The sequence below is a fragment of the Cupressus sempervirens genome, chromosome 9 (genome assembly GCF_028749045.1).
Source record: "Cupressus sempervirens isolate cs-2001-9-10 chromosome 9, ASM2874904v1, whole genome shotgun sequence".
Classification (NCBI taxonomy): Eukaryota; Viridiplantae; Streptophyta; class Pinopsida; order Cupressales; family Cupressaceae; genus Cupressus; species Cupressus sempervirens.
The window spans coordinates 467,385,269-467,400,430 of record NC_143126.1 but is presented as its reverse complement, the minus strand read 5'-3'; the positions used below and the strand labels follow the sequence as shown (position 1 = coordinate 467,400,430).

Below are 15,162 nucleotides of genomic sequence, written 5' to 3'. Positions count from 1 at the left end.
TATGGGTTAACATTTCTTCAATGCATGTAACCCTCGATTAACCATCCATTAGAACTATCATCAACTTTGATGCTAACTATGCTACTCTAGGCAATCTATTCAAATAACAATATATACATAATTAACACTTTTCTAGAGTATTTAAAATGTTCCCAAAATCAATGGGTGTATATTTTTATTTTTTTCATATCCCAACTTACATCTTTCATTGACATAGTAATTAAGATTGAATTATCTATTTATTATTCATTTTATATCTCTAATGCAAGTGACATCACATTTTAATATTAGGGTCAATACCTACTACAATTGAAATTGTAGTGAAAAGAATGATCAATTCATTTATATAAACATATATCATAAAAGAATGATTTTAAAAGATAATTTATCCTTACTAATACTAAGGTAACAAAATGAATGCATATGAACATATTAACTATCCATCTATCTAAAATACCCTATTAGTCATAGTCCATTAACTTGACCCCACTCACATTTCTTTTAAGAAGATGAAATAATTTTTCTTTAGCAAAGTTCCAAATCACCCTACTACCCATGTGCTCCTACCCCATAATCTTCTTCACTTACCTATAGACCAAGCGAATTCCTTGGGTTTCTCTCCATGGTGGACTCACTTACCAAAGTTTTTGCCAAGACAAGCATAGGTGCCTTTTCCATGAGTCAAATCCTATTAATTTTGAGCTAGAAGATATGCATTTTGAATTCCCATGTTAAATCGACTTGCTACTTGGTCCCATATTGTTGGCAGCATGGAGTTTATCCTAGTCTTAATTAGGTGGGTGAAGAAAGACATATAAAATGCCATAACTTCTTCCAAGGAAAATCAAGGTGTCAAGGACAAAATGGAAGCCATTCCCTCTTGTCAGAATTATGTCATAAACTTGCACGGTATTCCAATATAATATTTGAAGGCACAAAGCGCCTAAGGAATAGGTGGATGAAATAAGTCTTGGTCATGTTAGAGAAATTAAATACCTTTGTCTCCATAGCATATTAAATTGTTTTCTCATTCACCAACCCATGCTAGCCTAGGGTAGATAATATAGTAGGTTGTTTGTCACGCTATGTCTTGTTTAAAATATTACTTGGTGCCAGTTTAGGTTTGTTTAACATAAGCATTGTATATATATTTTTTAAAAAGTTTCTTTTGATTTTAAAAAGGTTTGTTTAACATGAGCACATCACATTATCACAACACAATATCAACACCCATAATGCAACAAGAAAATAGAGGAAATCTAAACCTCATACTCACAATAATCCACAAAATACAACAAGATGCACAATGGTGTCACACTAATCTACATGGAATGAACACCATTCAAACACTCACATGAATGCTACTCCACAATGCAATGCAATGCATACTCCATTGATAAACTCCACACTTGCAGATTGGCTTAACCATGCTAAAAGAAAGAAAAAGGAAAGGAAGCAAGCTTGAGATACCAACCTTGGTCCAAGCTAGGGTAAGGATAGTTACAGTAGAGCTCCCCTCCTCTCCCTCCAAAACATAACTGTCTCTAAAATTAGAGAGTGGCCAAGTGGTTTCTCATTTAGCCATACCTCTATATATATATCCTTCTCATTTTCGGATTCCATAAAGAATGTCATTTTCATGGGGTCTCCTAGGTCCACTAGACACCCTAGAGGTCATTAATAGCTCCCTAGCCTATAGTACTAACATGGGTGGGGTTAATTTTAATCCCAACATACCTTAAAGTTACTTTATGACCCTCCCAAAGCAAGGAGATTCAAATTTCGAAATCCCCAAGGTGATGACCTTGTCCTTTTACTGACTAAGGCAATAATCAAATTCCTCAATTGAGGCATTTATCATAGAATAAGGTGGCCACATGATCCATTGACGAATAACATGTCATATCACATAACAAACACAAGTGTCAAGTGACACAGACAAAATATCACATTATATTAAAAAAAATGACTTGTTTTACAATAATAAATGAACTAGGCTACTACGCACACATACAATTCACATATATGAAATAAAACACATTACAATTAGGTTTGAATCTTTTCCACTGATTCAACCTTGGTTATGTCATGTTTGTAGTAGTTTGAGCCTTAATTCCCCTTTAACCCATGTTCAAATTCCTGCACACTAAACTCAAGTGTCAGTAGTCCAAGAAAATCATATAAGCATATGTAAAATAAATCATTATCTCATTCAACATTAGACTTGAATATATTTCATCATCTCAAATTAACTTTCCCTTTCTTAATCATTTCAAATATAACCTTCAAAATATTAAAATATCAAAACTTACATATCACATTCGACATCTGGTCAACTTTTGGTCAAACTTGATCTTTGCGTATGTAAATATGAGCAAATGTGAGTATGAATTCTAGCAACAATTTGATGCAAATTCTCATTCAACCTTTCAAAATGAAGAGATGAGGGTCTCTTAAATAGACTTTCCTAGAATTCATCAACGGTTGAGATCGATTGCAATCAACGGTCAGAATTAAAGGTGAAGTTAAGTCATAAAGGGAGATTTCCAAATTAAAGGGAGTTAATAGATTTAATTTGAGTAAAATAAGGAGTTAACTGATTCAATTTGAGTAGAAAAAGGAGTTAACTGATTTAACTCATTTTTTATCAATAGTGAACTGGAAATTTCCCTTTTTGAACTGAAGAGAGATTTTGTTGAGATATTTAATTTAATAAAATCAGATATGCTCTCATTATTACTTTTTCTATTTATTTAAACAATCTTTAATTAATTAGAGACACTTTTCTTATTTGATTAAATAACTTCATTTAATTAATTAGGAATGGCTTCTCATTTAAGTAAATAACTTTGTTTAATTAATTAGATGTAAGTACTCCATTTAATTAAATAATTTTATTTAATTAGTTGAAAATTCTTTTCAAAACTAGTCAACTCAAGTCAACCGTGGATAAATCTGGTCAACTTTTGGTCAAACTTTATCTTTGTGTATGTGAATATGAGCAAATGTGAGTATGAATTCTAGCAACAATTCGATGCAAATTCTCATTCAACCTTTCAAAATGAAGAGATGAGGGTCTCTTAAATAGACTTTCCTGGAATTCATCAACGGTTGAGATCGATATCAATGAATAGTCAGGATTAAAGGTGAAGTTCAGTCATAAAGGGAGATTTCCAAATTAAAAAGAGTTAACAGATTTAATTTGATTAAAATTAGGAGTTAACTCATTCAATTTGAGTAGAAAAAGGAGTTAACTGATTTAACTCATTTTTATTCAATAGTGAACTGGAAATTTCCCTTTTTGAATTGAAGAGAGATTTTGTTGAGATATTTAATTTAATAAAATGAGATATGCTCTCATAATTACTTTTTCTATTTAATTAAATAATATTTAATTAATTAGAGACACTTTTCTTATTTAATTAAATAACTTCATTTAATTAATTAGGAATGGCTTCTCATTTAATTAAATAACTTTGTTTAATTAATTAGAAATAAGTACTCTATTTAATTAAATAATTTCGTTTAATTATTTCAAAATTCTTTTCGAAACTAGTCAATCGTGGTTAAATCAGGTCAACTTTTGGTCAAACTTGATCTTTGCGTATGTGAATATGAGCAAATGTGAGTATGAATTCTAGCAACAATTCGATGCAAATTCTCATTCAACCTTTCAAAATGAAAAGATGAGGGTCTCTTAAATAGACTTTCCTGGAATTCATCAACGGTTGTGATCGATTTGAATCAACGGTCACGATTAAAGGTGAAGTTCAGTCATAAAGGGAGATTTCCAAATTAAAAAGAGTTAACAGATTTAATTTGAGTAAAATAAGGAGTTAACTGATTCAATTTGAGTAGAAAAAGGAGTTAACTGATTTAACTCATTTTTGATCAATAGTGAACTGGAAATTTCCCTTTTTGAAATGAAGGGAGATTTTGTTGAGATATTTAATTTAATAAAATGAGATATGCTCTCATAATTACTTTTTCTATTTAATTAAATAATATTTAATTAATTAGAGACACTTTTCTTATTTAATTAAATAACTTCATTTAATTAATTAGGAATGGCTTCTCATTTAATTAAATAACTTTGTTTAATTAATTAGAAGTAAGTACTCCTTTTAATTAAATAATTTCGTTTAATTATATCAAAATTCTTTTCGAAACTAGTCAACTGTGGTTAAATCTGGGCAACTTTTGGTCAAACTTGATCTTTGCATATGTGAATATGAGCAAATGTGAGTATGAATTCCAACAACAATTCAATGCAAATTCTCATTCAACCTTTCAAAATCAAGAGATGAGCGTCTCTTAAATAGACTTTCCTGGAATTCATCAACGGTTGAGATCGATTTCAATCAACGGTCAGGATTAAAGGTGAAGTTCAGTCATAAATGGAGATTTCCAAATTAAAGGGAGTTAACAGATTTAATTTGAGTGAAATACTGAGTTAACTAATTCAATTTGAGTAGAAAAAGGAGTTAACTGATTTAACTCATAAATGAAGAAAAAAATAAAATAGATAAGAAAAAATGATCCACAACAAAGAGAAAAAATACTCAATATAGAAAATGACTTAAAATAAAAATATAAAGAAATAAATAAAAATAACAATAAAGACCAAAGAAGGTGAATCAAATAAAGAGCTATAAACATGTTAGCAAAAGGGAGAAAATAATAATAAGAATGTTAATTATAACAATAATAAAAATAATAACACTAACAATAACAATAAGGTTAAAAGTAATAATAAAAACAAAAACAATAACAAAAATAATAAAATTGAAAAAAAAAAAAAAAAAAAAAAGACCAAATGATAAATAACAATGAAATTTCTCAAAAAATGAGAATAATAATAACAATAATTGAAATAATAAGGATAAAAATAATAAAAGTAATAACAACAAAAATAGAAATAAAAATAAATGAACATAAAACCAAAATAGAGCAAATAATAAATAACAATAAGAATGAACGAAGAATGAGAAATATACACACACACACACACACACACACACACACACACACACACACACACACACACACACACACACACACACACACACACACATACACATACACATACATACATACATACATATATATATATAAGAATGAAAGGAAAAATAAATAAAAGAAAGAAAGCACAAATGAAAAGGAAGAGCAACATGCACACACGTGTGTGTAAATATAAATGCAAATATATATATATATATATATATATATATATATATATATATATATATATATATATATATATATATATATATATATATATATATATATATATATATAATATATATATATATATATATAATATATATATATATATAAAGCAAAAAAGAAAAAGAAAAAGAAGAAATGAACAAAACAGGAGGATCAAAAAGGAAAAAATGAACATCGAAGACCACCAGAAAGTAAGAGAAAAAAGAAGAACAAGGACATAGCTGAACACCGAGAGAGAAGGGTCACTAGAATAGGAATGAAGAAACAAAGAAAGTCAAGGGAAACAAAAGAACCATAGATGGGGGCGTCCTAAAGATCCCGACAACAAAGAGAAAGGAAGGAGAAAAGAAGAAAAGGAAAAGAGCAATCACCGTCCTCAAACAGGCAACCAACATGGGAGAAACTAGGAGCAAGGAGGTGAGGGAAGACCGACGGACTTAGAAAACCAAAGGATCAAGGTCGTTGGTCTTTAGTCAGCATAGGAAGCCACGAAGGGTTTAAGGTCCACCCATCGTCTCTGTTGAGGTTGACAGTGTGACTGTTGATAACTATAGCTTCTTTGAGCTTCCTTTTAAAATAGTTGTCCTCCTTGGATAAGATTTGGGCATCTTCTAAACAAATGTGGTGTTTAGTGGTTGACGAGTGCTTTGCTAAAGTAGACTGATGAACCCTGTTGTGTCTAATGTCAGCACTATGCTCCTTGATTCTAGTACTGAAAGAGCGGCCAGTTTCACCAATATACGAAATATCGCAAGAGCAAGAAACTTTGTAGACTCCTGATGCTGAAAAAACATCTATGGTATCTTTGAGAGCGCGGGTTACGATTCTTGAGCCTATACCAAGGTTTGAAGGCCACGCGCAGGCCTTTTTTGCTCAAAATCTTGGCAAGTTTCTGGGAGACCCCATCTACAAAGGGAAGTGACACAAAAGCGGGAGGCGGAGAGGGGTTGGGTTGGGGAGCAAAGAGGGAAAAAAGAAAGATCGAACATGGACAAAGGCCCTAGAAATTTGTTTGTGGGAGTACCCATTTAATCTAAAGACTTGGCAGAGGTGGGTCAACTCCGAATTTAAGTGGTCATCATCACAAATCCTGAGGGTTCTTAAGGCTAAGGTCTTGAACATGCCAACTTTTTTGCTCGGATGGTGGTGAGAAGAAGCATGAAGGTACAGATCGGTGTGCATGGCCTTCCGAAACACTCGACGTCCAAGTGAGCCATCTAGTTTCTTAATGAGTAAAATATCAAGAAAGGACAATTGATTGTTGGTTTCAAGCTCTTTGGTAAAAGCAATACTAGGAGAGATGTTGTTAAGATGTATTTGAAACTCTTCTAGTTTATCAATACCATGGGGCCAACAAACATTGGTATCATCAACGTACCGCTTCCACCATTTAGGCTTGAGGGGGAAAGAGTGGAGGGCCAGCTCTTCAAAGTGCTCCATATAAAGGTTAGCAATAATCGGGGATAGTGGGGAGCCCATCACGATCCCATCAACTTGTTCAAAGATAGTCCCTTGGAAGGAGAAGAAGGTGGACCTTAAACAAAGATCAACCAGATTAGCAATCTCAACATTAGTTTTCCTTTCCACAATACCAACAACGTCAGGAATAGGAACCTTTGTGAAGAGGGAGACCACATCAAAGCTAACCAAGATGTCATTCTCATCTAGTTTGGACTCTTTGATGAAGCTAAAAAAGTGGGAGGAATCCTTGATGAAGGAGTTGGAATGGCAAAGAAGAAGAGAGATAAGCTTGGCAAGATGGGCGGCAAGATGGTAAGTGGGAGAACCTCTGGTGTCCACGATGGGTCTAAGGGGAATGCCAGTTTTTCGAATCTTGGGGACACCATAGATGCGAGGGGTTAACTCTTTGGATGGTAAAAGCCTTTTCTTTGTGACATCATCAAAAGAAGAGGAGGAAATGGCCCTTCTGACATTCTTGGAAATCTTAGAGCACGGGTTGAAGGAGAGCGGTTTGTAGCTGCTAGAATCAGAGAGAAGGTCTGTCATTTTAGCAAGGTAGTCATGCCTGCTCATAATGAAAGTAGCATTTCCTTTGTCTGCTTTGACAAGTATAACATCGTTATTTTTCAAAAAATTGTTGAAGGCCATGGATTCTCTCTTAGAGGTGTTACACTTAGGAGGTTTAGCGTGTCTAAGTGTAACCGCACAGTCCTGTCGAATTTCATCAGCAACATCATGGGGGAGTGAACAGATTGCACTCTCAATCTCCACTAAGAAATCCACACGCGGAACCTCATGGGGGGCAAGAGCAAAATTGAGACCACGCTTGACAAAGTTAAAAGTTAGCGGGTCTAGAAAAGCACTGGAAAGATTAACCACCAATTTGTTCTCCCAATTAGAAATGGTGGGGGCCAAGCTTACAAGGTTGACCGGGCTAGATGTGGAAAAAGGGAGAGAATGGTTTGAGGGACGTTCCAAAAAGTTATTGGTTATAACGAGAGGAGGGGTAGATAGAGATCATGGGCTCAAATGGGGAGAGGCAACATCAACCAAAATAGAATTAATGCAAGAAGGAGAGGAGTCAGAGAGGTTAGCGGAGGATGTACCTGGATGTAAATGCGATTAAACATCTTGATGCGGTTGGACGCCAAGTTGAGACACCCGTTGGTTACTAGCCATTGGAGAGAAGGATCCGTTGGGAGGGAGTGACCGATGGGAGATCAATGTGAGCTCCTCTATCTTCAGTGAATCTTGCTTCGTGGGTTTAGGGGAGGATCTTGGCAAGAAGACAAAAAATGCATTCCGCTACATGCTCGCAAAGTCAGAAAGTGGCGGAAAAGTTTTAGAATGAGAAGGGCCAGCACGAGGGGGATTTTGCTTCGCTGGTGCAGGGGAAGGTATTGGTGGAAAGGCATAGATCTCAGATAGTTGAGTGCTAGGAGTGCTGGAAGGAGCAGGTAAAGTGCAAGCAACAAGCGGGCCAACATTGAGGGACAATGTAGGAGAATGGGCTACGTCTGGAGGAATAGAACGGTGTTGCGGGCATGTGTAAAAAGGAGCAGAGGAGCCAGAGGATCCAGGACAATGAGCAGGAGAATGGAGACACTTTTCTTATTTAATTAAATAACTTCATTTAATTAATTAGGAATGGCTTCTCATTTAACTAAATAACTTTGTTTAATTAATTAGAAGTAAGTACTCCATTTAATTAAATAATTTCATTTAATTATTTCAAAATTCTTTTCGAAACTAGTCAACTCAAGTCAACCGTGGTTAAATCTGGTCAACTTTTGGTCAAACTTGATCCTTGCGTATGTGAATATGAGAAAATGTGAGTATGAATTTCAGCAACGATTCGATGCAAATTCTCATTCAACCTTTCAAAATGAAGAGATGAGGGTCTCTTAAATAGACTTTCTTGAAATTCATCAACGGTTGAGATCGATTTCAATCAACGGTCACTATTAAAGGTTAAGTTCAGTCATAAAGGGAGATTTCCAAATTAAAGAGAGTTAACAGATTTAATTTGAGTAAAAATAAGGAGTTAACTGATCCAATTTGAGTAGAAAAAGGAGTTAACAGATTTAACTCATTTTTGATCAATAGTGAACTGAAAATTTCCCTTTTTGAACTCAAGAGAGATTTTGTTGAGATATTTAATTTAATAAAATGAGATATGCTCTCATAATTACTTTTTCTATTTAATTGAATAACTTCATTTAATTAATTAGGAATGGCTTCTCATTTAATTAAATAACTTTGTTTAATTAATTAGAAGTAAGTATTCCATTTAATTAAATAATTTTGTTTAATTAACTAAAATTCTTTTCGAAACTACTCAACTCAAGTCAACCGTGGTTAAATATAGTCAACTTTTGGTCAAACTTGATCTTTGCAAATGTGAATATGAGCAAATGTGAGTATGAATTCTAGCAACAATTCGATGCAAATTCTCATTCAACCTTTCAAAATGAAGAGATGAGGGTCTCTTAAATAGACTTTCGTGGAATTCATCAACGGTTGAGATCGAGTTCAATCAACGGTCAGGATTAAAGGTGAAGTTCAATCATAAAGAGAGATTTGCAAATTAAAGGGAGTAAACAGATTTAATTTGAGTAAAATAAGGAGTTAACTGATTCAATTTGAGTAGAAAAAAGAGTTGACAGATTTAACTCATTTTTGATCAATAGTGAACTGGAAATTTACCTTTTTGAACTAAAGAGAGATTTTGTTGAGATATTTAATTTAATAAAATGAGATATGCTCTCATAATTACTTTTTCTATTTAATTTAACAATCTTTAATTAATTAGAGAAACATTTCTTGTTTAATTAAATAATTTCATTGAATTAATTAGGAATGGCTTCTCATTTAAGTAAATAAGTTTGTTTAATTAACTAGAAGTAAGTATTCCATTTAATTAAATAATTTAATTTAAGTAGTTCAAATTTCTTTTCGAAACTAGTCAACTCAAGTCAACCGTACTTAAATCTGGTTAACTTTTGGTCAAACTTGATCTTTGCGTATGTGAATATAAGCAAATGTGAGTATGAATTCCAGCAACAATTTGATGCAAAATGTCATTCAACCTTTCAAAATGAAGAGATGAGGGTCTCTTAAATAGACTTTCCTGGAATTCATCAACAGTTGAGATCAATTTCAATCAACGGTCAGGATTAAAGGTGAAGTTCAGTCATAAAGGGAGATTTCAAAATTAAAAAGAGTTAACAAATTTAATTTGAGTAAAATAAGGAGTTAACTGATTCAATTTGAGTAGAAAAAGGAGTTAATTGATTTAACTAATTTTTACTCAATAGTGAACTGGAAATTTCCATTTTTGAATTGAAGAGAAATTTTGTTGAGATATTTAATTTAATAAAATGAGATATGCTCTCATAATTACTTTTTCTATTTAATTAAATAATATTTAATTAATTAGAGACAATTTTCTTATTTAATTAAATAACATCATTTAATTAATTAGGATTGGCTTCTCATTTAATTAAATAACTTTGTTTAATTAATTGGAAATAAGTACAATATTTAATTAAGTAATTTCGTTTAATTATTTCAAAATTCTTTTCGAAACTAGTCAATCGTGGTTAAATCTGGGCAACTTTTGGTCAAACTTGATCTTTGCGTATGTGAATATGAGCAAATGTGAGTATGAATTCCAGCCACAATTCGATGCAAATTCTCATTCAACCTTTCAAAATGAAGAGATGAGGGTCTCTTAAATAGACTTTCCTAGAATTCATTAATGGTTCAGATCGATTTCAATCAACGGTTAGGATTAAAGCTGAAGTTCAGTCATAAATGGAGATTTCCAAATTAAAGGGAGTTAACAGATTTAATTTGAGGAAAATAATGAGTTAACTGATTCAATTTGAGTAGAAAAAAGAGTTATTTGATTTAACTCATTTTTGATCAATAGTGAACTGGAAATTTCCCTTTTTGAATTGAAGACAAATTTTCTTGAGATATTTAATTTAATAAAATAAGACATGCTCTCATAATTACTTGTTCTATTTAATTAAATAATCTTTAATTAATTAGAGACACTTTTATTGTTTAATTAAATAACTTAGTTTAATTAGTTAGGAATGGCTTCTCATTTAATTAAATAACTTTATTTAATTAATTAGAAGTAAGTACTCCATTTAATTAAATAATTTCGTTTAATTATTTCAAAATTCTTTTCGAAACTAGTCAGCTCAAGTCAACGATGGTTAAATCTGGTCAACTTTTGGTCAAACTTGATCTTTGCGTATGTGAATATGAGCAAATGTGAGTATGAATTCCAGCAACAATTCGATGCAAATTCTCATTCAACCTTTCAAAATGAAAAGATGAGGGTTAGTTAAATAGACTTTCCTAGAATTCATCAACGGTTGAGATCGATTTCAATCAACGGTCAAGATTAAAGGTGAAGTTCAGTCATCAAAGGAGATTTCCAAATTAAAGGGAGTTAACATATTTAATTTGAGTAAAATAAAGAGTTAACTGATTCAATTTGAGTAGAAAAAGGAGTTAACTGATTTAACTCATTTTTGATCAATAGTGAACTGGAAATTTCCCTTTTTGAACTAAAGAGAGATTTTGTTGAGATATTTAATTTAATAAAATGAGATATGCTCTCATATTTATTTTTTCTATTTAATTAAATAATCTTTAATTAATTAGAGACACTTTTGTTATTTAATTAAATAACTTCATTTAATTAATTAGGAATGGCTTCTCATTTAATTAAATAACTTTTTTTAATTAGTTAGAAATAAGTACTCCATTTAATTAAATAATTTTGTTAAATTATTTCAAAAAAAATTTCAAAACTAGTCAACTCAAGTCAACCGTGGTTAAATCTGGTCAACTTTTGGTCAAACTTGATCTTTCCGTATGTGAATATTAGCAAATGTGAGTATGAATTCTAGCAACAATTCGATGCAAATTCTCATTCAACTTTTGAAAATGAAGAGATGAGGGTCTCTTAAATAGACTTTCCGGGAATTCATCAACAGTTGAGATCGATTTCAATTAACGGTTACGATTAAATGTGAAGTTCAGTCTTAAAGGGAGATTTCCAAATTAAAGGGAGTTAACAGATTTAATTTGATTAAAATAAGGAGTTAACTGATTCAATTTGAGTAGAAAAATGACTTAACTGATTTAACTCATTTTTTATCAATAGTCTACTAAAAAATTTTCTTTTTGAAATGAAGAGAGATTTTGTTGAGATATTTAATTTAATAAAATGAGATATGTTCTCATAATTACTTTTTCTATTTAATAAAATGTTCTTTAATTAATTAAGAATTGATTCTCATTTAATTACATAACTTTGTTTAATTAATTAGAAGTAAGCACTCCATTTAATTAAATAATTTCGTTTAATTGTTTCAAAGTTCTTTTCGAAACTAGTCAACTCAAGTCAACCATGGTTAAATCTTGTCAACTTTTGGTCAAACTTGATCTTTGCTTACATGAATATAAGAAAATGTGAGTATGAATTTCAGCAGCAATTCGATGCAAATTCTCATTCAACCTTTGAAAACGAAGAAATGAGGGTCTCTTAAATAGACTTTCCTAGAATTCATCAATGGTTGAGATTGATTTCCATCAACGGTTAGGATTAAACGTGAAGTTCAATCATAAAGGGAGATTTCTAAATTAAAGAGAGTTAACAGATTTAATTTGAGTATTATAAGGAGTTAATTGATTCAATTTGATGAGAAAAAGGAGTTAACTGATTTAACTCATTTTTGATCAATAGTGAACTGAAAATTTCCCTTTTTGAACAGAAGAGAAATTTTGTTAAGATATTTAATTTAATAAAATGAGATATGCTCTCATAATTACTTTTTCTATTTAATTAAATAATCTTTAATTAATTAGAAATGCATTTCTTATTTAATTACATAACTTCATTTAATTAATTAGGAATGGCTTCTCATTTAATTAAATAACTTTGTTTAATTAAGTAGAAGTAAGTACTCCATTTAATTAAATAATTTTTTTTAATTATTTCAAAATTCTTTTCGAAATTAGTCAACTCAAGTAAATCGTGGTTAAATCTGGTCAACTTTTGATCAAACATGATATTTGCATATGTGAATATGAGCAAATGTGAGTATGAATTCCAGCAACAATTCGATGCAAATTCTCATTCAACCTTTCAAAATGAAGAGATGAAGGTCTTTCAAATATACTTTCCTAGAATTCATCAACGGTTGAGATCGATTTTAATCAACGGTCAGGATTAAAGGTGAAGTTCAGTTATAAAGGGAGATTTTCAAATTAAAGGGAATTAACAGATTTAATTTGATAAAATAAGGAGTTAACTGATTCAATTTGAGTAGAAAAAGGAGTTAACTGATTTAACTCATTTTTTATCAATAGTGAAATGGAAATTTCTCTTTTTGAACTGAAGAAACATTTTGTTAAGATATTTAATTTAATAAAATGAGATATGCTCTCATAATTACTTTTTCTATTTAATTAAATAATCTTTAATTAATTAGAGACACTTTTCTTATTTAATTAAATAACTTCATTTAATTAATGAGGAATGGCTTCTCATTTAATTAAATGACTTAATTTTATCAATTAGAAGTAAGTACTCCATTTAATTAAATAATTTCTTTTAACTATTTCAAAATTCTTTTCGAAACTAGTCAACTCAAGTCAACCGTGGTTAAATCTGGTCAACTTTTGGTCAAACTTGATCTTTGCGTATGTGAATATAAGCAAATGTGAGTATGAATTCTAGGAATAATTCGATGCAAATTCTCATTCAACCTTTCAAAATGAAGAGATGAGGGTCTCTTAAATAGATTTTCCTAGAATTCATCAACGGTTGAGATCGATTTCAATCAACGGTCAGGATTAAGGTGAAGTTCAGTCATAAATGGAGATTTCCAAATTAAAGGGAGTTAAAAGATTTAATTTGAGTAAAATAAAGAGTTAACTGATTCAATTTGACTAGAAAAAGAAGTTAACTGATTTAACTCATTTTTTATCAATACTGAACTGGAAATTTTTCTTTTTGAACTGAAGAGAGATTTTGTTGAGATATTTAATTTAATAAAATGAGATATTCTCGCATAATTACTTTTTCTATTTAATTAAATAATCTTTAGTTAACTAGAGACACTTTTCTTATTTAATTAAATAACTTCATTTAATTAATTAGGAATGGCTTCTCATTTAATTAAATAACTTTGTTTAATTAATTAGAAGTAAGTACTCCATTTAATTAAATAATTTTGTTTAATTATTTCAAAATTCTTTTCGAAACTAGTCAACTCAAGTCAACCGTGGTTAAATCTGGTCAACTTTTCGCAAACTTGATCTTTGCCTATGTGAATATGAGGAAATGTGAGCATGATTTGCAGCAACAATTCGATGCAAATTGTCATTCAACCTTTCAAAATGAAGAGATGAGGGTCTCTAAAATAGACTTTCCTGGAATTCATCAACGGTTGAGATCGATTTCAATCAACGTTCAGGATTAAAGGTGAAGTTCAATCATAAAGGGAAATTTCCAAATTAAATGGAGTTAACAGATTTAATTTGAGTAAAATAAAGAGTTAACTGATTCAATTTTATTAGAAAAAGGAGTTAATTGATTTAACTCAATTTTGGTCAATAGTAAACTGAAAATTTCCCTTTGTGAACAGAAGATAAATTTTGTTGAGATATTTAATTTAATCAAATGAGATATGCTCTCATAATTACTTTTTCTATTTAATTAAATAATCTTTAATTAATTAGAGACACTTTTCTGATTTAATTAAATAACTTCATTTAATTAATTAGGAATGGATTCTCATTTAATTAAATAACTTTGTTTAATTAATTAGAAGTATGTACTCCATTTAATGAAATAATTCTGTTCAATTATTTCAAAATTCTTTTCGAAACTAGTCAGCTTAAGTCAACCTTGGTTAAATCTGGTCAACTTTTGGTCAAACTTGATCTTTGCGTATGTGAATATGAGCAAATGTGAGTATGATTTGCAACAACAATTCAATGCAAATTCTCATTCAACCTTTCAAAATGAAGAGATGAGGGTCTCTTAAATAGACTTTCCTGAAATTGATTAACGGTTGAGATCGATTTCAATCAACGGTCAGGATAAAAGGTGAAGTTCAGTCATAAAAGGAGATTTCCAAATTAATGGGAGTTAACAGATTTAATTTGATTAAAATAAAGATTTAACTAATGCAATTTGAGTAGAAAAAGGAGTTAACTGATTTAACTAATTTTTTATCAATAGTGAACTAGAAACTTCCCTTTTTGAACTAAAGAGAGATTTTGTTGAGATATTTAATTTAATAAAATGAGATATTCTCTCATAATTATTTTTTCTATTTAATTAAATAATCTTTAATTAATTAGAGACACTTTTCTTATTTAATTAAATAACTTCATTTAATTAATTAAGAATGGCTTCTCGTTTAATTAAATAAATTT

The 15,162-nt window shown here is 30.6% G+C and overlaps 1 protein-coding gene across 1 annotated transcript; it reads right to left on the bottom strand.

Moving 5' to 3' along the window:
- Nucleotides 1-5,682: 5,682 nt before the first annotated feature.
- On the bottom strand, nucleotides 5,683-7,338 carry LOC149539349 (uncharacterized). Its single transcript, XM_089802550.1, has 2 exons — nucleotides 6,358-7,338; nucleotides 5,683-6,093 (listed from the first exon to the last, which is right to left on the bottom strand). The coding sequence occupies exons 1-2, from the start codon at nucleotides 7,336-7,338 to the stop codon at nucleotides 5,683-5,685; spliced, it is 1,392 nt and encodes a 463-aa protein (XP_089658676.1).
- Between the last annotated feature and the right edge of the window lie 7,824 nt (nucleotides 7,339-15,162).